The sequence below is a fragment of the Pan troglodytes genome, chromosome 10 (genome assembly GCF_028858775.2).
Source record: "Pan troglodytes isolate AG18354 chromosome 10, NHGRI_mPanTro3-v2.0_pri, whole genome shotgun sequence".
In the NCBI taxonomy this organism is placed as follows: Eukaryota; Metazoa; Chordata; class Mammalia; order Primates; family Hominidae; genus Pan; species Pan troglodytes.
This window is the reverse complement of record NC_072408.2, coordinates 117,172,233-117,194,685: the sequence shown is the minus strand read 5'-3', so window position 1 is coordinate 117,194,685 and position 22,453 is coordinate 117,172,233. Positions and strand designations below refer to the sequence as shown.

Genomic DNA, 22,453 nt, shown 5'->3' with positions numbered 1-22,453 from the left:
TCTGATGTTGGGTGCTACTCCTGTATGTGGGACCCCTGCTTCTCTTCTTAAAACACCTCTTCTCACTGTGTCCTTCTCTTCTAGGAATGGATGTATATGGCTACCTACTGGCACGAGAAGGGCGGCTGGAGGATGTTGAGAACCTTGGATGCCGCCTTTTCAATATCTCTGATCAGCATGCAGAACCGTGGGTGGTTTCTGGGTATGATTATGCATTCTCTTTTCTCCCCAGTTGTCAGTAGATTAAGAGATTATGGTTGCTCCTGAAGAGAATATAAATTGAAAGCACAGGTTTAAGAGGTAATCACCTGGCCAGGCATGGTGGCTCATGCCTGTAATCTCAACACTTTGGGAGACTGAGACAGGTGGATTGCTTGAACCCAGGAGGCAGAGGTTGCAGTGAGCCAAGATCGTGCCACTGCACTCCAGGTGGACGGCAGAGTGAGATTTTGTCTCAAAAATAAATAAATAAAAATAAAAAGAGGTAATTACTTGAGGCCAGGAATTTGAGACCAGCATGGGCAATGTAGCAAGACCCTGTCTCTATAAATATATATGTGTGTGTATATATATATATATGTATATATATATATGTGTATATATATATGTATATGTATATTTTTTAATAGGATAATCAGCCCTGGATTCAAATCATGGTTTATGACTCTGGATGCATTATTTACCTATCTAGGTCTGTATTCTCATTTGGAAAATGGGCTAATAACCTCTCCTTCTAGGGTTAAGCATTAACTGAGTTGGTGAATGCATTGTGCTTAGTACTGAGCCATCAGTGATGGGGCCAGAAGATGCTCCTTTGTTTATTAACCTGGCTTTACAAATTCTCTGAATGCCTCTCTGCTAATAACTAATATCCAGATCATAGGTTCTTTTTCATAATTTTTCCCTTCCATATCAAGATTTCCCCTTAAAAATAAATGGTGGATTTTTTGGTTTGTTTTGCTTTCCTACTAATATCTTAGGTTAAAACTATAAGTGTGGTTTGGAATAAGGATTATGTTCAGGGCCTTCAATATGATTTTTGGATCAAGTTTCTTTGTAGACTTCTCTTGGATAACTTCTGGGGTTTTTGTGTTTTTTTTTTTTTTCTCCAGCTGTCACAGCTTCTATAGCAAACGCTACTCCCGGGCCCTCTATTTAGGAGCCAAGGCCATTCAGCTGAACAGTAATAGTGTTCAAGCTTTGCTACTTAAGGGAGCAGCACTTAGGAACATGGGCAGAGTCCAAGAAGCAATAATCCACTTTCGGGAGGCCATACGGCTCGCACCTTGTCGCTTAGATTGTTATGAAGGTAAGACAGAAAACATAGGTGAATGATGTGAATCCGTGGGTGTGGCAGCAGCCCTCAGATGGAAGGTTTCATTAGGCCAGCACTTCCCAAACTCTGTTAGAATAATCTGGGGAAGCTGGCCGGACGTGGTGGCTCACACCTGTAATCTCAGCACTTTGGGAGGCCGAGACGGGCAGATCATGAGGTCGAGAGATTGAGACCATCCTGGCCAACATGGTGAAACCCCGTCTCTACTAAAAATACAAAAATTAGTTGGGCATGGTGGCTCACACCTGTAGTCCCAGCTACTTGGGAGGCTGAAGCAGGATAATCACTTGAACCTGGGAGGCGGAGGTTGCAGTGAGCCAAGATTGCGCCACTGCACTCCAGCCTGGCGACAGAGCGAGACTCCATCTATTAAAAAAACAACAACAACAACAAAAACCATCATCCGGGGAAGCTTTTCAATATCCTGACGTTGGGTCTCTCCAGTGTAGATGGAAATACATGGAATTGGGAATAGACATCGATATTTTTGGAGGTCCCCAGGGGTTACCAATGTGCAGACAGGTTTGGGAACCACTGCATTAGGCATTTTACATTTATTTAGGGCTTTCACTGGATTTGTCACCCCATACTTTCAGAATCCATTTTTTCTGATTTTTTTTCTGGTTTTTGGTGAGGGGATAGTTGGGATGGGGTTTTTTTTTTTTGTCCTCCCACCCCTCGCCCCCATCCAGTGTGGCGTACTCATTAATATGAATCTCTGTCAGGCACCATGCAAGATCACTTAGTTTGCCTATTTTTTTTCCCTTATTCCTCTTTTTTTTGAGACAGAGTCTCGCTTTGTTGCCCAGGCTGGAGTGCAGTGGCATGATCTCGGCTCACTGCAAGCTCCACCTCCCAGGTTAATGCCATTCTCCTGCCTCAACCTCCCCAGTAGCTAGGATTACACCTGGCTAATTTTTTGTATTTTTAGTAGAGACAGGGTTTCACCGTGCTAGCCAGGATGGTCTCAATCTCCTGACCTCGTGATCTGCCCGCCTCGGCCTCCCAAAGTGCTAGGATTACAGGCGTGAGCCACCGTGCCCGGGCCCTGTTTTTTTTTTTTTTTTTTTTTTGAGACAGAGTCTCGCCCTGTCACCCAGGCTGGTGTGCAGTGGCATCATCTTGGCTCATTGCAACCTCCACCTTCCGGGTTCAAACCATTCTCCTGCCTCAGCCTCCCAAGTAGCTGGGATTACAGGCGCCCACCACCACACCCAGCTAATTTTTGTATTTTTTAGTGAGATGGAGTTTCACCATGTTGGCCAGGCTGGTCTCGAACTCCTGACCTCGTGAGCTGCCTGCCTTGGCTTCCCAAAGTGCTGGGATTACAGGCATGAGCCACCACAACCGGCCTATTTTTTTAATTTTTATTTGAGATAGAGTCTCACTCTGTCACCCAGGCTGGAGTGCAGTGGTGCAATCTCAGCTCACTGCAACCTCCACTTGCCGGGTTTAAGTGATTCTCCTGCTTCAGCCTCCTGAGTAGCTGGGATTACAGGCGTACACCACCACACCCAGCTCATTTTTGTATTTTTAGTAGAGATGGGGTTTCGCCATGTTAGCCAGGCTGGTCCCGAACTCCTGGGCTTAAGTGATCTGCCCAATTCAGCCTCCTAAAGTGCTGGGATTACAGGCGTGAACCACTGTACATGGCCTGTTAGGCCTATTCTTTTTCGTGGCCATCTTACCTTGGGCCAGAGTTAGTACTCGTGGGATAACTCCACATCCATATGATAGTGTTGGCTGTGGGAATGGGTCTGTTCATTGTGACCTCCAGAGTGGGCACAATCAGGGTCCAACTTTGTTTTGTTATGTAATATTTTAAGTTCATGTGAATTGACCCTGGGAGTTCAAAGGAGCTGTGCCAGTTTCAGCAACGTTTGGTGACTCAGTCACAGACATTAAAATAGATCTTACAAGATGCAGTTCCTCCAAAACATATTTTTATAAGCATTTAAAAATAAACCTAGGAGTCTAGGAGTGATTTGCTCTTAACAGGAAGATGAGTTCAAATTTGAGAAATAAAATTTGGATGTTGGGAAAGAGAACAAATCTGCTTATATAGCCAGAGAGCTATGCCTCTGGATTTGTTGGGGGGGGGGAAAGAGTATTGTCTTTGTTCTGAAAGAAGCTCTAGCAAACCAACCATTGATTTCAGATTAACTTCTTGATCCTGAAACTGTAACTTCCCTGTCTTCCCAGCTGCTGTTAATCATGTTAATTCCATTATACTGCATGCCTATTTCACCAGAGCTCAGGGATGCGGTTGAATAGCCCATCCTATAATATTTGGACAGCGGATGTTTCCCAGTTGGCCAGTGAGGCTTCTTAAGCTGCCATTTGGAGATTTGGGTCAGGGCAACTCTGACTACACCCTTTGATGTTTCTTACAGTTTCCAGTTGGAGCTTCCTTCTTTTGCTGGTAGAGATTTAGGTTAGGCAAGTGCATTCTGTTTTCTTCTGAAGTTCCAGTAGGGCTTTAGCAGGGAAGTAAAACTATTCAGTAAGTAATTGCAAACAACTGTATGTGGAATCCAACATGTTGTCCTTAAGAGTTAGGTAATTGGCTGGGTATGGTGGCTCATGCCTGTAATCCTAGCACTTTGGGAGGCTGAGGCGGGTGGATCACCTGACGTCAGGAGTTCGAGACCAGCCTAGCCAACATGGTGAAATACCATCTCTACTAAAAATAGAAAAAAATTTAGCCAGGCATGGTGGTGCACGCCTGTAGTCCCAGCTACTTGGGAGGCTGAGGCAGGAGAATCGCTTGAACCCAGGAGACATGGGTTGCAGTGAGCCGAGATGTCACCACTGCCCTCCAGCCTGGGTGACAGAGCAAGACTCCATTTCAAAAAAAAAAGAGTTAGAGTTAGGTAATTTCTGGTTAAGTAACCATAGTGTGTGGAAGGGTGTGCATGAATGTTATAAATGCTGCTAGGGTGGAGGAGTATGCAGAGAAAATCTGCCAAGGATTGTGTGGGTTTGGGGTTTTAAGCTGTTTTTTTGTTTTGATGAGCGCTTTGTGCCAAAAAGTTATTCCTCTGTTCTCCTCAACTTATTGCCATGAAGAGTTGAGAGTTGACTCTTCTCAAGGTGGCCTCCTCATAGGGCGTCTCGCTGTGGGTGTGGAAAGAGGCAAGGGCTGCCAGTTGCAGTCTGTTTGGTGCATCTGGTAAGTACTGTTCATCTTGTTTAGGGAAGCCCTCAGCAAGTGCCTTTTGAGACAGCTGTTAACGTTTCAAATAAAAGAGTCTTTCTCCCTAGGTTGCTTGACAATAAGTCCTTTATTTGTCAAACTGTAAATTCACTTTAAGACTCTAGGAGCCAGGCCAGGCACGGTGGCTTATGCCTGTAATCCTAATACTTTGGGAGGCTGAGCTGGGCAGATCACCTGAGGTCAGGAGTTCGAGAGCAGCCTGACCAACATGGAGAAACCCCGTCTCTACTAAAAATACAAAACTAGCCGGGTGTGGTGGTGCATGCCTGTAATCCCAGCTACTCGGGAGGCTGAGGGAGGAAAATCGCTTGAACCCAGGAGGCGGAGATTGCAGTGAGCCGAGATGGCGCCATTGCACTCCAGCCTGGGCAACAAGAGTGAAACTCCGTCGCAAAAAAAATAAATAATAAAATAAAGACCCTAGGAGTCCTCCATCTTAAACCTAGCCCTACAGGTGACCGAATGCAGCTGGAGAATAACTGCTTGTTAAGAGGCAGCAAAACCTTGGGTTTTGTTGAGAACATCATCTCTCACTACTTTGATCTCTTGGCCACATGACAGACTAATCATTAGTGTGGCATTTATTCTTCCGGTGGTCAGATGGGGTGCTCACATGCTGCAGGTTCCTTACATGTGCTTGTTTCCTTCCCTAAACTGAAGGTGCCTTTGAAGGCAGTCTTTTTCTACATCCATCAAGTGCTCTGGGGAAGAGCACTTCTTAGCTATTCCATCAACACTCTTGCCAGTCTAATCTCACCATCAGTTTCCCCTGGCCTGCCCTTTGTCTGAAACTTTGAAGGTTAGCAATTTGGAGAGCTGTCAGAGTGGAAGCATGGGTTGGAATGGTAATGGCATTGAATGTCTTCACGTGTTTTACTTTTTTCAGGTCTTATCGAATGTTACTTAGCCTCCAACAGTATTCGAGAAGCAATGGTAATGGCTAACAACGTTTACAAAACTCTGGGAGCAAATGCACAGACCCTTACCCTTTTAGCCACCGTTTGTCTTGAAGACCCAGTGACACAGGAGAAAGCCAAAACATTATTAGATAAAGCCCTGACCCAAAGGCCAGATTACATTAAGGCTGTGGTGAAAAAAGCAGAACTACTTAGTAAGTGTGTCTTATTTTCTGCCCTGTTCATCATTAATTTTTATAAAACCTGACCTCAGTTGGAGCCCCTTGTCCCAGCTAGTTACAGATGACTAGACAGGTGTGTGCCTTTTGCAGCAGGTCTGAGCCTGCTTGGATTGGTTTATATTTAGCCCAACCAAACGTAGCTGGCTTAGATCTGCTTGGCTTGGTTCCAACCACCTATAATTGGTTGGTATCTATTCGGCTCACTAATTTTTTTTTTTGAGACGGCGTCTTGCTCGGTCACCCAGGCTGGAGTGCAGTGGTGCGATCTCAGCTCACTGCAACCTCCGCCTCCTGGGTTCAAGCGATTCTTCTGCCTCAGCCTCCTGAGTAGCTGGGACTACAGGCATGCACCACCATGCCCAGCTAATTTTTTTATTTTTTATTATTTTTTTTTATAGTAGAGATGGGGTTTCACCATATTGGCCAGGCCGGTTTCGAAATCCTGACCTTGTGATCCACCCGCCTCGGCCTCCCAAAGTGGTGGGATTATAGGCGTGAGCCACCGTGCCCAGCCTCAGCTCACTGTTATCTGGTTTGAGTTGTCCTGAATTAGTTGGAGCTGAATATAACTAACTGATTTTAGCCATTTTGAGTGGAGCTATTTGGATGATTTTATGACTTCCCGTTTGGCCCTGTTTTTTTTTTTTTTTCAGTCCTGATTTATGATAAACTCATAATTTGGTTCATTGAATTTGGGCTAGTCGGCAAATAAAAGCAGTTTGGCTTTTTAAAGTTAAGAGCCCATTTAAAACATAATAATTCAAACTGCAAATTTCTTTTTTTTTGAGACAGAGTCTCGCTCTGTTGCCCAGGCTGGAGTGTAGTAGCACAGTCACGGCTCACTGCAAGCTCCGCCTCCCGGGTTCAGGCCATTGTCCTGCCTCAGCCTCCCGAGTAGCTGGGACTACAGGCACCTGCCACCAAGCCCGGCTAATTTTTTGTATTTTTAGTAGAGACGGAGTTTCACTGTGTTAGCCAGGATGGAAAATTTCTTAACTGAATAGGGCTTCAGGTGTGCTTGCCCTCGCTTTGTGTTGCACCAGTGTTCTCTTGAGGATGTCTGCAAAGAGATTGTCAGAATAGTAGTTGTGGTTTTTTTTGTACGTGACTTAAGTGAGGGTCTTTTTTATTCCCCCAGGCAGAGAACAGAAATATGAAGATGGAATTGCTTTGCTGAGGAACGCACTGGCTAATCAGAGTGACTGTGTCCTGCATCGGATCCTAGGAGATTTCCTTGTAGCTGTCAATGAGTATCAGGAGGCAATGGACCAGTATAGTATAGCACTAAGGTAGGCACTAGCCTCCCTTGGGGGAAGGCCACTGAGGAGGGTAGAGGAGGCAGTGAGCTGTGTCACAGGAGTTATGGAAACACACACACACTTTGTGTCCATGGTTGAAAGCAGAATAATAATAGTAATGGTAGAAGAGTTATTTGTGAATTCATGACTTCTAAAAATTTTTTCTTAAAATATATTAACAACATTAGAGAACTGTTTCACTCATAACCATCCCACACCACTATAACATCTGTGTTCATTTGTATAGCTCATCTTCTGTCCTTGCCCACACACACATATTTTTATAGGGTTGTACCTAGTATATATTTTATATTCTTCTTTTTCAAATCAAAGTATTGTAAGTACTTTCCCATGTTTCTATCTACTGTAGTCGTTAAGAACTTGAGGTCTGAAGTTTTGAATACTACCTTCACCACCTGTGATCTTGGGCAAGTTACTAACACATTTCCTTGTCTATATCTAGCTACCTTATTAGATATTAAATGATCGAATGAGGGTTAAATGATTATTTCATGTAAAGCTCTTAGCCCTGTGCCTGGTACTTAGTAAATACTAAATAAATAGTGGTATTCTTACTGTTTAATACAGAAGTGGTTTCTTTGAGGGTTGTCTGTGTGTCTGTAAGGTTATGGTGAAGGGCTGTCTTTAATAGAGTCTGATCACATTCAATTGTTCAGCACACAGTTGAGCACCACTTGTGTGCCTAGCATCTCAGTGACAACTGGAGATGCTATGTTTCGGGAGCTGTCAGTCTCAGACATGCAGACTGGCCATACCATGTGCTAAGGGCTTTCATAGTAGTCTGTAGAAGGGAAGGTGGGAGTCCAGAGGGCAGGAGCCCTGGGTATGGGTGAGAGCTTCAGAGTACAGGATGTGGAAGGCTTCAACCAGGAGACGAGATGTTACAGATCGGTCCGCATTTATATCGGTAGAAACGGTGCCAACATGGGTTTTAGCTGCTTTTTAGAATCTCAGAAGCAAGTGAGAAAATAAAATATCAGACTTCCATTAGAGGTGGGGTTTGCTAGGCATGGGACGCCTGCTGGCTTGGGTGATGGTCACTAAGGCAAGAGGAAAGATTGCTTAGGAGGCAAATAAATGAATGTTCTAGAGGCTCTGAACTTTGGGGGTGGGGGTGGCGTATGTACTGACACTCAGCTGCTAAATGTGAATGCTTGGGTAGGGGTAGCCTTGGGTCCTGGGGTCTGACCTAGGTGTTTACAAGTCTGTTCCATGGTACAGCGTGATGTTTTTGGTTGGCTCCTGAAATGCTGCTATGTTTAATTACATCATAAGAACATGGGACACCTATACTCAGAGAAATTCCTATTTTTTGTAACCCTGTAGCTCAAAAACCCAACTTTCTGGGAATTCCATTTGAATTTACCTGGTAATGTTTGTTTGCCACTTTTTCATTTGTGTTATCTGGTAGCCGCCTCTAGCAGAATGCTAGGGGTAATAGGTATGAAAAAGTTTAAGAAATTTGTGGAGAAAAACTCAAATTGAGAACTCTAAAAATTAGGAAGAGACTCCTTTTTGCACTTCTGGTGGTGGACTCCCTCAACCCAGCTTGGAAGCCTGAGTTGTTTGGAGAGGCCAGGCTTTAGCACATTTTTTGGGACTGTGTGGTCATTTCACTGCCGGGCCAGGGAGAAGACGAATCAGCCAGCAAGAGCAAGGCAGAGATTCAGGCCTCTCCTTTGTTTTGTTGTCCCCTAGTTTGGACCCCAATGACCAGAAGTCTCTAGAGGGGATGCAGAAGATGGAGAAGGAGGAGAGTCCCACGGATGCCACTCAGGAGGAGGATGTGGACGACATGGAAGGGAGTGGGGAAGAAGGGGACCTGGAGGGCAGCGACAGTGAGGCGGCCCAGTGGGCTGACCAGGAGCAGTGGTTCGGCATGCAGTGAGGGGGCGGCAGCTCCATGGCCGCAGTGGCCTGCCCTGCTCTGAGCACTTCCGTGGACTGAAGGAACCGTAGGAGCCTGCTCTCAGGAGGACAATGATTCAGCATGTGATTGCAGCAGGGGTCTCTGCCCCCTCGCTCCCAATTCCTAGTCGTGACTTCATTTCTAAAACAGAGCCTGACCAACCTTCCATGTATCTCCATCCTCCCCTGCTCCAGCCAGGGAGGACTGAGGGAGTGCCCCGAGACCCAGGCACATGTTGGGGCTTCTGGGCCAAGAGTACTTTTTATATAACTAATTTCTAAATCCAAAAACTCAAGGAATAGACAGTGTTCTGTGACATGGATTGGTTTGAAGGAGTTACCCACCATCCCAGCACGATAGTGTCATCTCCCAAGTTGGATGGCAGCACGATCTGGCCCTAGGGAGCTTCCTGTTCCCAGAAGTCATTGTCCTGGGCTATCCAGATGTCCCTAGTAAATCTTGCTTCCTTCTGCAATGTTAGTAATGCCTTAAGCTGACAGTTGCTATTTTGCAGAACAGTTTTCCTCTTTGCTTAGCTAGTAACTTGCCTCTGAGCCTGGGCTGATCTGAGAAACAGGTGTGACAAGAGCATGAACCAGAGGTGCACCTGGGGCAGTTCCCTAATAAAACTGGTTTGTACAGTCATGGTGTTGGGGTGATCAGAATGGAAGCCCTTTTCAAAATAGACTCTTAGTATTTTTGTCTTATTCGGAATGCATTGATTCAGCCCCAGAATTATTTGCCAGAAATAGACTTTCTTCCCCTAGTGTTGGGAGCCAGGAGGGTTGGAAAGCTCAGGAACCCTGAGCTGGTTCATCTGTTTGCATATTGAGTAGGTAAATTTCCCTGGAGCCTGAGAGTCTTTGGCCAGATTTCAGCTGCGTCTGCCTGGCTCTTTTGCTGCAGCTGTGAGATTGGGGTCTGGTTCCAGCAGTCTGTCACTGGTCAGCCTGAGTATCACACCCTGAACTCTGGGGCTGGGAGTTTCTTCCCACACCCTCTCCCTTGTGTCTTAAGTTGCGATGGCTCTGAGTATACAATTAATCGGAGGTGAGGGGTGGGTGTCACAGCTAATCCTAAATTCAAAAATTAGTCCAAGGTGCTGCAAAATATAAATTTGATGTCAGTAGAAAGTCGTATCCTAAAATGTAAAAACTGTAACTGTACAGCAGTTAATGAACTCAGAACATCTGATAACTGCAATTTAAAATGGGCAAAAAGTTTCTATGAGTCTTTCAGTCTAAGACCTAAAGCCTGCGCAACATCACTTGATCTGAGCCACTTCTAAAGAGACATATAAGGCTAGGCGTGCTCACACCTGTAATCACAGCACTTTGGGAGGCCGAGGCGGGTGGATCACTTGAGGCCAAGAGTTTGAGACCAGCCTGGCCAACATGGTGAAACCCCCGCTCTGTTAAAAATACAAAAATTAGCCGGGCATGGTGGTACACACCTATAATCCCAGCTACTCAATACTCAGGAGGCTGAGGCAGGAGAATCACTTGAACCCAGGAGGTGGAGGTTGCAGTGAGCCAGGATCTGCACTGCACTCCAGCCTGGGCGACAGAGACAGTGTTTAAAAAAAAATAAAGCCCCACAGATAGTTGGGGTCACACCAGGTGAGTGTGCGGCCAGTAGAAGAAGCTGCCTGCTCCTTGGCCTAGGCATGCTCTCCAGGATGCAGCCTCACTTCATGGGCTTCCTCAGCTCCATGACCTGTCGTTACTGTGATGAGAGAGGCGATGCCTCTTTTCCTTTCCCCTGACTCCAGGAGGAAGCCCAGCCCCACCGCGCAATCTCATCTCTGCATGGCAGGCTCACCACCGCACTCACATCCACTGGATCAGGGTCCCAGAGCCCAGGCCCCATGCATTGCCCTCAGCTGGCACCCTCCCACCATCCCCTTCCTTGACATGCCCCTCAGCCCTGCTGAGAGCCCCTGTGTTCTCCAGGTTTCTCCAGCCCAGCACCTGCTAGGACGGATCCTCATTCCCTGCAGCTCCAGCTCCAGCCCCAGGGTGACAGCCAGGCTGGAAGAGGCGGCTGAAGGTGTGAAACCACCTCACACGGGATTGAGAAAACATTCGGTCGACATCAAAGAGTGGTGCTCAGAGGGTGCTGAAGCTGTCGCTTGGCACTGCCACTGTCACTCTTTCACAAACCCAAAACCTCAAGGGCAGGGAGCTCCAGGAGGCAGGGACAGAACCAGGCTGCTCAGCCCTGTGGCTCTCCTGCCGAGCCACCTGCCTGGAGACCAGGCACCTGACCAAGGACAGCCCCCAAATGCCCAGTCACCACAAGTTCTTTCTGGGTTCTGGAGTCCCACACAGCCAGTATGGGGGTGTTTTAAACAGTCATTTCTCCACTTTCCAGATTGTTCAGAGACCACCTAGGTCTAAAAAGACCCCACTCCCCCTCAGAACCCATGGGCTGCTGGGGCAGTTAGCTATGCAGCCCCTGCTGCCTCCTGGGGTGAGGACTAAATGAGTCCGTGCGGCGTTCAGCACGTCACCCTTTGCGACATCCTCACGGGGGAATGCCAGCTGGCCAGGCCTCCCTGGGGAGCTGGGGGTGGTTCTGCACTTCTGGAGCCCTCTCGTCTCTGAAGGACCCTCAGCCAAGCAGGGAGGCGGGCTCTGGAGTCGAGGTGAGCCTTGCCCTTCAGCAGAATCTCCCATTTTTCACTTTTCAACCCCTGCTGGGCTCCAGGGACCTGGTAGGTATGTACCCTACTCATGGCTGATGGCAGGAGCTCTCCCTGCAGCCACAGCTGGGGGGCCACACTCCTGCCTCTGAATTCCAAAAAATGAGGCCGGCTTTTGCCAAAATCTGCAATCCCCAAACTAGAGCATGCATCTCAGCGATGCAGGTTCCCAGGCCCAGCACCAAACTTTTATTGGAATCCAGAGGCCTGGCCCAGGCCCAGTGGTCTGCAGCTTTCACTTCCCACCCTGACTTCCTATTCTGTGCAGGTGTTCCCTGGAAAAGTATTGAGAAACCTGCGAGAGGGGAGCTCGAAGTTCCCAACAGCTGCAGGCCTGACCCCAGAGGGCCCTTGGGAGTTAACTCTGCAGCTGTCCGTGGGTGGGAGGAACCGGCCTCCAAAGGCCTCACCTGTGGCTTCCTGCGTTCCCAGCCCTACACTGGCTTACCTGTGGCAGGCTAGGGCCTGTGCGGAGCTGCTTCCCAGAGCTTAGGTGAGCTGTCCCCGTGAGCAGCTCTCTGGGGTTGTGCTCAGGCCTGCGTTCCCTGCTGACGACAGGCAGTGAGTCCAGACTCCACATGAACCTCACCTCGTCCTCCAGGCACGGCTGTGGCCAGGTCACCGGGAAGCCCTGAGCTGGGAGGGGCCATTGAGGTAAGTGCCTTACTAAGGTTTTCCACTTTCTGCAGGAGCCTCCCTGCCCCAGGGCAGCAGGAGGGGCCTCAGTTGCCACCTCCCGTCTTGGGGTGCAGTGCAGGTCTGCCGTCTAGACCTCTCCAGGCCTGGGCAAACAGCACCCCCGCCCGGGCCACCACCAGCCTGGTCCAGAGTGTAGGGTTTTCTCAGACTGCTGTGGAAGGTCATTGGCAGCACAGCACACGGCACCAGCAAGGTCAGGAACAAACCAAGAAGCCCACAGTGCAGCCTCCACAGTAGCCATGAAAAGAAAACATGAATTTTAAAGTAACAGTGCCACTGTGCATTGCTGGTGGGAATGTAAGGTGGCACAACCACTGTGGAGAACAGTCTGGCGATTCAGAAATTCAAACAGTACTACTACCCTAGGATCCAGTGTTCCACCTCCGGGTGTACACCCGAAGAAGTGAAAGCCGGAACGCCAAAAGATTGCACGTCCATGTCCACGCAGCACTGTCCACAGCAGCAAAAGGGGGAAACAACCCATGTGTCCTTAGATGAGTAGATAAACAAACCAAGGTGCGTCTTTCGGTACAATGGAATATTACTCAGCCTTGTAAAGGCAAGTGACACATGCTACAGCATGGAGGAACTTTGAGGACATTATTCTAAGTGGTAGAAGCCAATCACAAAAGGACAAATGCTGTATGACTCCATGAATCTTGAGGTGTGCCTGGCACAGTCAGATTCATAAAGACAAAGTAGATTAGAGGCTGCCAGGAACTGGGGGGAAGGAATGACTTAGTTTCTAATAGGGACAGAGTTTCTGCTTAGAATGCTTAACAAGTTCTGGATATGGTGCGGATGGTTGCACATTTTATGTTATATATGTTTTATGACAATTAAGAAATGACCTGTAAGCCTGCCATCTGGATAACTCCAGTAAACACATCTTAATTTATGTGAAATGTGGTGTGTATTTGTAATATATATGTGTTACCTAAAGTTACACATGTTTAAAAAATTCAGGCCAGGTGCAGTGGCTCACATCTGTAATCCCAGCACTTTGGGAGGTCGAGCTGGGCAGATCATTTGAGCTCAGGAGTTCAAGGTCACCCTGGGCAACATAGACCCCATGTCTACAAAAAAATTTTTAAATTAGCTGGGCATGGTGGTGTGTCCCTATGGTCCCAGCTTCAATGCACATGGGAGCTACTCAGGAGGCTGAGGTGGGAGGATTGCTTGAGCCCAGAAGGTGGAGGTTGCAATGAGCTGTGGTTGCATCACTGTACTCCAGCCTGGGTAACACAGTGACACCCTCTCAAAAAAAAAAATTAAACCATGAAAGGCATAAAATTAGAAATACATCTACTTCCCAATCCACTGAATTTATTGTCTCTCCCCAAAATAAGTTTCTGGTTCTACTTTTGTAAAAATAGTTTTGTGCTTTTCCTTAACTATATATATTATAAAAAATATTCTGCCAGGCACGGTGGCTCATGCCTGTAACCCCAGCACTTTGAGAGGCCAAGGCTGGTGGGTCACCTGAGGTCAGGAGATCTAGACCATCCTGGCTAACACGGTGAAACCCCGTCTCTACTAAAAATACAAAAATTAGCCAGGCATGGGTGGTGGTCGCCTGTAGTTTCAGCTACTTGGGAGGGTGGGGCAGGAGAATCGTTTGAACCCAGGAGGTGGAGGTTGCAGTGAACCGAGATTGTGCCACTTCACTTCAGCTGGGGCGACAGAGACCCCGTATGAAAAAAAAGATACGAGGCCGTGCTGTGCACAGGGACATTCTGTGCAGCGTCAGTGCACCCCTTAATCATCAGTACTGCAGAATCCATTCTGCAGAAGGAACAATTTCCGCAACCCTTCTGCTACTGGTGGACACTTGTTTTCCATTCTTGAACATAATTATTTCAGTCTGTGCTGTCATGAACATATTTTGCCATAATATTCCAAGGATATGCCGAAGTCAAGTTCCTTGCAGTGAAATTCCTGGGTCTCAGATTGTGTGCATTGACATGTCTCATGGGTGCTGCCCGATTACCCTCCAACAATAACAGGTGCGAGTGCCTGTTTGCCGGCCCCTCATCAGCACCACTATCATTAAGTGCTTTCATTTGGTTTTTATTGTTTTTACCAACCTCAGATTTGATCAGTACTCCCTTGCTTTTATTTGCCTTAGCTGCTATTCTTTTTTCTTTCTTCCTTTTTTTTTTTTTTTTTTGAGACGGAGTTTCACTCTCCGTCTGGCACATGATTACAGGCATGTGCCACCATGCCTGGCTGATTTTGTATTTTTAGTAGAGACGGGGTTTCTCCATGTTGGTCAGGCTGGTCTCGAACTCCTGACCTCAGGTTATCCGCCTGCCTTGGCCTCCCAAAGTGCTGGGATTACAGGCGTGAACCACTGCACCCGGCTTTTTTTTTTTTTTTTTTTTTCTTAAGACAGTCTTGCTCTGTCGCCCTGGCTGGAGTGCAGTGGCACAGTCTTGGCTCACTGCAACCTCCGCCTCCTGGGTTCAAGTGATTTTCCTGCCTCAGCCTCCTGAATAGCTGGGATTACAGGCATGCGCCACCGCGCCTGGCTAATTTTTGTATTTTTACTAGAGACAGGGTTTCACCATGTTGGCCGGGCTGGTCTCAAACTCCTCACCTCAGGTGATCCACGGGCCTTGGCCTCCCAAAGCACTGGAATTACAGGTGTGAGCCACCGCACCTGGCCCCTAGCTGCTATTTCTTTTCTTTATTTTTATTTATTTATTCATTTATTTTGAGTCAGAGTCTCACTCTGTTGCCCAGGCTGGAGTGCAGTGGCGCTGTCTCGGCTCACTGCAACCTCCACCTCCCAGGTTCAAGCAATTCTCCTGCCTCAGCCTCCCGAGTAGCTGGGATTACAGGCATGGGCCACCACACCTGCCTAATTTGTGTATTTTTGGTAGAGACAGGGTTTCACCATATTGGTCAAGGTGGTCTCGAACTCCTGATCTCATGATCTGGCCGCCTTGGCCTCCCAAAGTGCTAGGATTACAGGTGTGAGCCATGGCGCCCGGCCCCAGCTGCTATTTTGTGAGTGCTCCTCTGAGACAGGCCACGAGGCATGGCCTTTGCCTACATTATCACATCTCAGCCTCACACCCCCTGAAGTTGGAGAGGTAGAATTGGCCGCTTTCACAGATGAGTGCACTGAGTCTCAGATGGGCACATTAGCTGTTTTCGTCTGTCCAGAGCCTGCTGCCCTGGAGTTTCAGTATGGTCTTAACGGATCTCTCTGCAATTGTATCATATATTCTGTTCCAGAGAAAACAGCCACACTAAGCCCGCCTCACCGTCTGTTGCTGCAGGCCTCAGCCTTGCTGTGTCTAAAGGCTGCAGACAGTCTGGCAAGGACAGCGCGTCACGACACAGCTCTCGCTGGCCACTTAAATCTTCCAGTGTCTCTCTCTTTATAAACAACCCTCTGGTGACCTCCTTTGTGCTATTTTTTTTCCTTCTTTGGGTAAATTCTCAGCAGGGGGATTTTGGAGTGAGAGTATAATCTTTTTTGGAACTTTCAAGGGACCTGGCTGGCTTGTCCTCTCTGCGTGGCAAACACATATGCCCAGGTTAGCCCGGCAGCCACCGTGTCTACCCAGGGAGCCCCTCCGTGGGCTTCAGGTTAGGGGCAAACCAGGAGCTCTGCAGTCTCTTGAGCGTCTACTCCGCTTCCTCTTGCTGGAGCTAGGAGCTTGTGCTCTCTGCGGTCCTCTCAGGCCTCCCCCTTAGCTTTCTCCTGGCTGTGGGATTTGGGGTCCCTCCCCCTCGCCTGGCTCTGCAGTTGGGGTATTTCCTGGACTGAGGTCAATTCCTCCCCTGTTGAGGGCTGAGGGAGACTGTGCTTGAGGTTTTGTGTGTGTCGGGGTCGGGGGGGTGCTGGCTGCTTGTATCATCCCTGAGTCCCCCTCCTTCAGTGCCGCCTCAGAGGTACCCACCCTCCCCACTAGGAGGGCTGAGGCCTGGGGGAGGGCCTCTCTCCACCCTCGGGAAGCCTCTGCCTCTGCCTCATGGCCTGTCACTGGCTGTGTGGCTGTGGGCAGCTCCCTTGGGTTCTGTGTGCCTCCATGTTCCTTTGGTATAAGACTCAGAGAGTTGGGTCTTCCGCTCTCGTCAGGTGGGGGCATAACATGAAAGGGGCCTTGTAGCAGGGGTGGCAGCACTTGGAGCCCTCGGAGGGGTGTATGGGTGGGGAGCAGCCTCTGAGGGCTAAACCTTGGTCCTTGTCAGGCCAGCATCCCTGAGGATGGTAACCTTGCCTTCTGCCCTGTGGGCTAGGACCCCTTTGGCACTAGATCAGTGGATTTGACCTGAACCCCTAAGTGCTGGGCCTGGTCTTGCGTAAGCAAGAGGCCCAGGGAAGTTATTTTTTTCATGTTTGGGTCATCCTCTACCCATGACCTAGTCAGCTGGCCCCTCGGCCCACGGGCCCATCTTCCCTATCAGTCTCCATGGGGCAACAGAGGTTTGGTCTAGGAATTGAGTAGGAACCACAGCCAGCAGGGGTCTGTCCTTCAGACAAGGTGGCTCCCAGACTGAAGCCCCAGCCTTGAGGGGCCCAAACGAGCTGACCCCAGGACCCCTGCAGGCCCAGGCCACTCCCCACATCTGTGCTGCTGCTGTTTGGTGAAGCCTACTAGTGTGACAGGAAGGGACAGAGGTGACCTCCTGTATATCCCCCTACTGGAGCTTGTTCCAGAATGCTGGGCATATACACAAGCCACGCAGTGACCTGGGGGCAGCTTCTGTCCTCCTAGGGGAGGCCAGGGAGGGGCCCTCTCTGAGTCAAGGCTGTGTGGAGACCCCTGAGCAGATCTGGGAGAGTGGTCCCTGTGCATAATGAACCTCCAGTGAGCCCAGGCCAAGAGCCTGCCTGGGGCCTGGCAGGGATTTCTTGATTATTTTAATAAAAATGGGACATTGGTGAAATACAGCATACATACAGAAGCATGTGAAAGCATAGTAGAAGTGTTTACAAAACCACAGGAAAAATGTGTACACAACCACCCAGGTCACAAAATAGAACATTTCCAGGACCCCCACACGCCTGTGCACCAGGCTGATCCCAGCTGGCCCTACTCCTCCTCTAGCCCCACTCCTGCCAGAAGTACCCATGAGTGAATTTTGTTTTATTACTTCTTTTATTTTGTGACCCTGAAAGTCTTTTGAAGCTTGGGTAAATAACAACCTCATTTTTCTTATCTGTAAAATAATACCATTATTCCCTTGTTTCATTTTTATTTTTACCACATTTTTATCCTAAACAACACTTTTTTTTTTCTTTTGTGGCAGAATCTTGCTCTGTCACCCAGGCTGGAGTACGGTGGTTTGATCTTGGCTCGCCGCAACCTCTGCCTCCCAGATTCAAGCAATTCTCCTGCCTCAGTCTCCCAAGTAGCTGGGATTACAAGCACCCACCCCACCATGGCCAGATAATTTTTTTTTTTTTTTTTTTTTTGAGATGGAGTTTTGCTCTGTCGCCCAGGCTGGAGTGCAGTGGCGCAATCGCAGCTCACTGCAAGCTCCGCCTCCCGGGTTCACACCATTCTCCTGCCTCAGCCTCCCGAGTAGCTGGGACTACAGGCGCCCGCCACCACGCCTGGCTAATTTTTTGTATTTTTCATAGAGATGGGGTTTCACCGTGTTAGCCAGGATGGTCTCGATCTCCTGACCTCGTGATCCGCCCGCCTCGGCCTCCCAAAGTACTGGGATTACAGGCGTGAGCCACCATGCCCAGCTTTTTTTTTTTTTTTTTTTTTGAGCCAGAGTCTCAGTCTCCCACCCAGGTTGGAGTGTGTAGTGGCGTGATTTTGGCTCACTGCAACCTCTGCCTCCTGGGTTCAAGCAATCCTCCCACCTCAGCCTCCCAAGTAGCTGGGATTACAGGTGTGCACCACCATGCCCAGCTAATTTTTTTTCTTTTTTGTATTTTTAGTAGAGACAGGGTATCTACAATGTTGGCCAGGCTGGTCTCAAACTCCTGACCTCATGATCCACCCACCTTGGCTTCCCAAAGTGCTAGGATTACAGGCATGAGCCACCATGCCTGGCAATTATTTATTTATTTGCTTGTTTTGAACTTTGAATGTTGTATGTTGTTCCATGATATCATTTATTTATTTATATATTTATTTGTTTATTTATGAGATGGAGTCTAGCTTTGTCACCCAGGCTGGAATACAGTAGGGCAATCTCGGCTCACTGCAAACGCCACCTCCTGGGTTCAAATGATTCTCCTGCCTCAACCTCACAAGTAGCTGGGATCACAGGCATATGCCACCACACCAGGCTAATTTTTGTATTGTTAGTAGAGATGGGGTTTCACCATGCTGGCCAGGCTGGTCTCAAACTCCTGGCCTTAAGTGATCTGCCCACCTCAACCTCCCAAAGTGCTGGGATTACAGGCGTGAGCCACCGCTCCCAGCCCCTAATTTTTTTTCTTTTTATTAAAAAAAAAAAAATCTAGGCTGGGCACAGTGACTCACGTCTGTAATCCCAGCACTTTGGGAGGCCAAGGCGGGCGGATCACGAGGTCAGGAGATCGAGACCATCCTGGCTAACATGGTGAAACCCTGTCTCTACTAAAAATACAAAAAAATTAGCTGGGCGTGGTTGCGGACGCCTGTAGTCCCAGCTACTCAGGAGGCTGAGGCAGGAGAATGGCGTGAACCCAGGAGGCGGAGCTTGCAGTGAGCCGAGATTGTGCCACTGCACTCCAGCCTGGGTGACAGAGCGAGAATCCATCTTAAAAAAAAAAAAATGTAACAGATGGGGTCTCACTAAGTTGAGCAGGCTGGTTTCAAACTCCTGGCCTCAAGCAGTCCTCCATCTCAGCCTCCCAAAGTACTAGCATTACAGGCATGAGCCACCACACCTGGCCTAATGTTTTGTATTTTTTGTAGAGATGGGGTTTAACATGTTGCCCAGGCTGGTCTCGAACTCGTGAGCTCAACCAATCTGCTTGCCTTGGCTTCCCAAAGTGATGGGATTATAGGTGTGAGCCACTGTGCCCGACCTGGACTATTTTTAATAGAATATTTTTAGAACAGTTTTAGATTTGCAGAAAAATTGGGTGGATAGCACAGAAAGTAACCACGTTCCCCCCCACACACACAGTTTCCCCTATTGTTAATATCTTACAGTACCATGGAACATTTATCACAATTAATGAGCCAACATTGATACTTTTTTTTTTTTTTTTTTTTTGAGATGGAGTCTTGCCCTGTCGTCACCCAGGCTGGAGTGCAATGGCACAATCTCGGCTCACTGCAAGCTCCGCTTCCTGGGTTCAAACAATTCTTCTGCCTCAGCCTCCCACGTAGCTGGGATTATAAGTGCCCGCCACCACGCCCAGTTAATTTTTTGTATTTTTAGTAGAGACAGGGTTTCACCCTGTTGGCCAGGTTGGTCTTGAACTCCTCACCTTGTGATCCGCCTGCCTCGGGCCTCCCAAAGTGTTGGGATTACAGGCGTGAGCCACTGTGCCCAGCCGATACATTATTATTAACTAAAGTCCATGGTTTTTCAGATTTGCTTTTTTTTTTTTTTTTTTTTTTGAGATGGAGTCTCGCTCTGTCACTCAGGCTGGAGTGCAGTGGTGTGATCTCGGCTCACTGCAACCTCTACCTCCTGGGTTCAAGTGATTCTCCTGCCTCAGCCTCCCCCCACCACCTTCAGTTAATGTTTTGTGTTTATAGTAGAGTCAGGGTTTCGCCGTGTTGGCCAGGCTGGTCTCGAACTCCTGACCTCAGGTGATCTACCTGTCTCGGCCTCCCAAAGTGTTGGGATTACAGGCATAAGCCACTACACCTGGCCCAGATTTACTCAGTTTTTTTCCTAATGTCCTTTTTCTGTTTCAGAATCTCATCTAAGATTCCACATTACATAGTCATCATGTCTCCTTAGGCTCCTCATGGCTATCAGTTTCTCACACTTGTTTTTACTAACTTTGTCAGTTTTGAGGAGTACTCGTCAAGGGTTTTGTAGGGTGCCTTATTCAGTTTTCATTGCAATATAAGAATCTGCGTGGATATAAGGTATCCATTTTATTCTGTTGATGGACATATTTTTTCTAACTTTTTGTTTCAAACTGCTTCTGCTATGTATTTTATTTTTACAGAAATATATAATGTACAAACCAACATGCTCACCTGCAGCACTTTGTTCCATTTCCTCACTAACTGGGTGTTATCAATCTTTAATTTTCTCCAACACACTGTGTGTGAGATGACATAGTTACTGTAATTTAGATTTTCCTGTTTTGTAATAATATTGAACAATATTTTATATATTTAGTAACGATTTTGCAGAGGAATGATTTCCTCTTCTCTGAAATTCCTGTTGTTTTGCCTACTTTTCTATTGGATTATCTTGTTCTCATTAATTCATAGTCATTCTTTGTATATTCTAGATACAATTTCGAACATGAGTTGGCAATATCTTCTTCCAGTTTATGGCTTGTCATTCTCTGTAGTATCTTTTGGTTAACAGAGGGTCTTAATTTTAATATAGTTGAATCTTTATGGTTGTGCTTTACAATTCTTTTTCTTTTTGAGATGGAGTCTTACTCTGTCCCCCAGGCTGGAGTGCAGTGGCGCGATCTCTGCCCACTGCAACCTCAGCCTCCCGAGTAGCTGGGACTACAGGCATGTGCCACCACGCCTGGCTAATTTTTTTTTTTTTTTTTTTTTTTTTTTTTTTAGTAGAGACGGGGTTTCACTGTGTTAGCCAGGATGGTCTTGATCTCCTGATCTCGTGATCCACTCACCTCGGCCTCCCAAAGTGCTGGGATTACAAGCGTGAGCCACCGTGCCCGGCCCGTGTTTTACAATTCTTAAGAAATCCTTCCTTACTCAAGGTCAAAATGTACTCTCTATGGTGTGATGTAGGGATCCAATTTTATTGGTTTTTAGTATTATTTTTTGAGACAGAGTCTCGCTGTGTTGCCCAGGCTGGAGTACAGTGGCATGATCTCAGCTCACTGCAATCTCCTCCTCTCAGGTTCAAATGTTTCTCCTACCTCAGCCTCCCGAGTAGCTGGGATTACAGGCATGCTCCACCACACCCAGCTAATTTTTTTGTATTTTTAGTAGTGATGGGATTTCGCTATGTTGGCCAGGCTGGTCACAAGCTCCTGCCTTCAAGTGATCTGCCCACCTCAGCCTGCCAGTGCTGGGATTATAGGCATGAGCCATTAACCCTGGCCTATATATATATCCTTTTAAGATTCACACATAATAAGTCAGAGCAGTTTTCTTTTTTTCTTTCTAAATAGACTAGACAGCAATTTTCAAAAAGGGAAATTATGAAATTTCCCCACCCTGCCTGCCTTCTAGTTGCCTCTCTAGAAGGAACCATAGTTACTAGTTTCTCATGTATTTTTCCAGAAATAATTTGAAATCACATAAGTGGATATGCATATGCCACCCCCCCTTTTGTATTTGCACAGTTCATCAGCAGAGTTTATAAAAAGTAAAGTCTTTTTTTTTTTGAGTCTTGCTCTGTTGCCCAGGCTGGAATGCAGTGGTGCACTCTCGGCTCACTGCAACCTCTGCCTCCTGGGTTCAAGCGATTCTCCTGCCTCAGCCTCCCAAGTAGCTGAGATTACAGGTGCCTGTCACCATGCCGGACAAATTTTTGTAGTTTTAGTAGAGACGGGGTTTCACCATGCTAGCCATGCTGGTCTTGAACTCCTGACCTCAGATAATCCACCCGCCTTGGCCTCCCAAAGTGCTGGGATTACAGGCTTGAGCCACCGTACCCAGCCAAAACTCTCATTTTTTTTTCTTTTTTTGTTTTTGAGACAGTGTCTTACTCTGTCACCTAGGTTGGAGTACAGTGGCATGATCACAGCTCACTGCAGCCTCAACCTCCTGGGCTCAAACCATTCTCCCACCTCAGCCTCCCACTTAGCTGGGACCACAGGCACGTGCCTGCACATCTGGCTAATTAAAAAATTTTTTTTTGCCAGGCACAGTGGCATGTGCCTGTAATCCCAGCTACTTGGGAGGCTGAGGTGCAAGGATCGCTTGAGCCCCAGAGTTCTGGGCTGCAGTGCACTATGCCAATCGGGTGTTTGCGCTAAGTTCGGCATCAAGATGGTGACCTCCAGGGAGTGGGGGGCCACCAGGTTGCCTAAGGAGGGGTGAACTGGCC

General features: G+C 47.7%; 2 protein-coding genes across 8 annotated transcripts in view; both read left to right on the top strand.

Moving 5' to 3' along the window:
• The window catches only part of ANAPC7 (anaphase promoting complex subunit 7), a 30,870-nt gene extending 21,264 nt beyond the window's left edge, over positions 1–9,606 (top strand). For 6 of the 7 annotated variants that reach the window (XM_522528.7, XM_063784925.1, XM_054663523.2 and 3 more), the window contains 5 exons: positions 85–202; positions 1,113–1,309; positions 5,440–5,664; positions 6,830–6,980; positions 8,709–9,606. In XM_522528.7, the coding sequence (XP_522528.3) occupies positions 85–202; positions 1,113–1,309; positions 5,440–5,664; positions 6,830–6,980; positions 8,709–8,898 (881 nt within the window). In that variant the 3' untranslated portion in view covers positions 8,899–9,606. The remainder of the gene's footprint in view (positions 1–84; positions 203–1,112; positions 1,310–5,439; positions 5,665–6,829; positions 6,981–8,708) is intronic. The other variant, XM_016924184.3, reaches the window with a different exon arrangement.
• Positions 9,607–10,125: 519 nt separating this feature from the next.
• LOC101058308 (hypothetical protein) lies at positions 10,126–13,593 on the top strand. The gene is given in 1 exon segment (NM_001302400.1): positions 10,126–13,593. A coding segment is annotated over 1 exon segment (663 nt). The 5' UTR covers positions 10,126–10,649; the 3' UTR covers positions 11,313–13,593.
• The last annotated feature ends 8,860 nt before the right edge of the window (positions 13,594–22,453 follow it).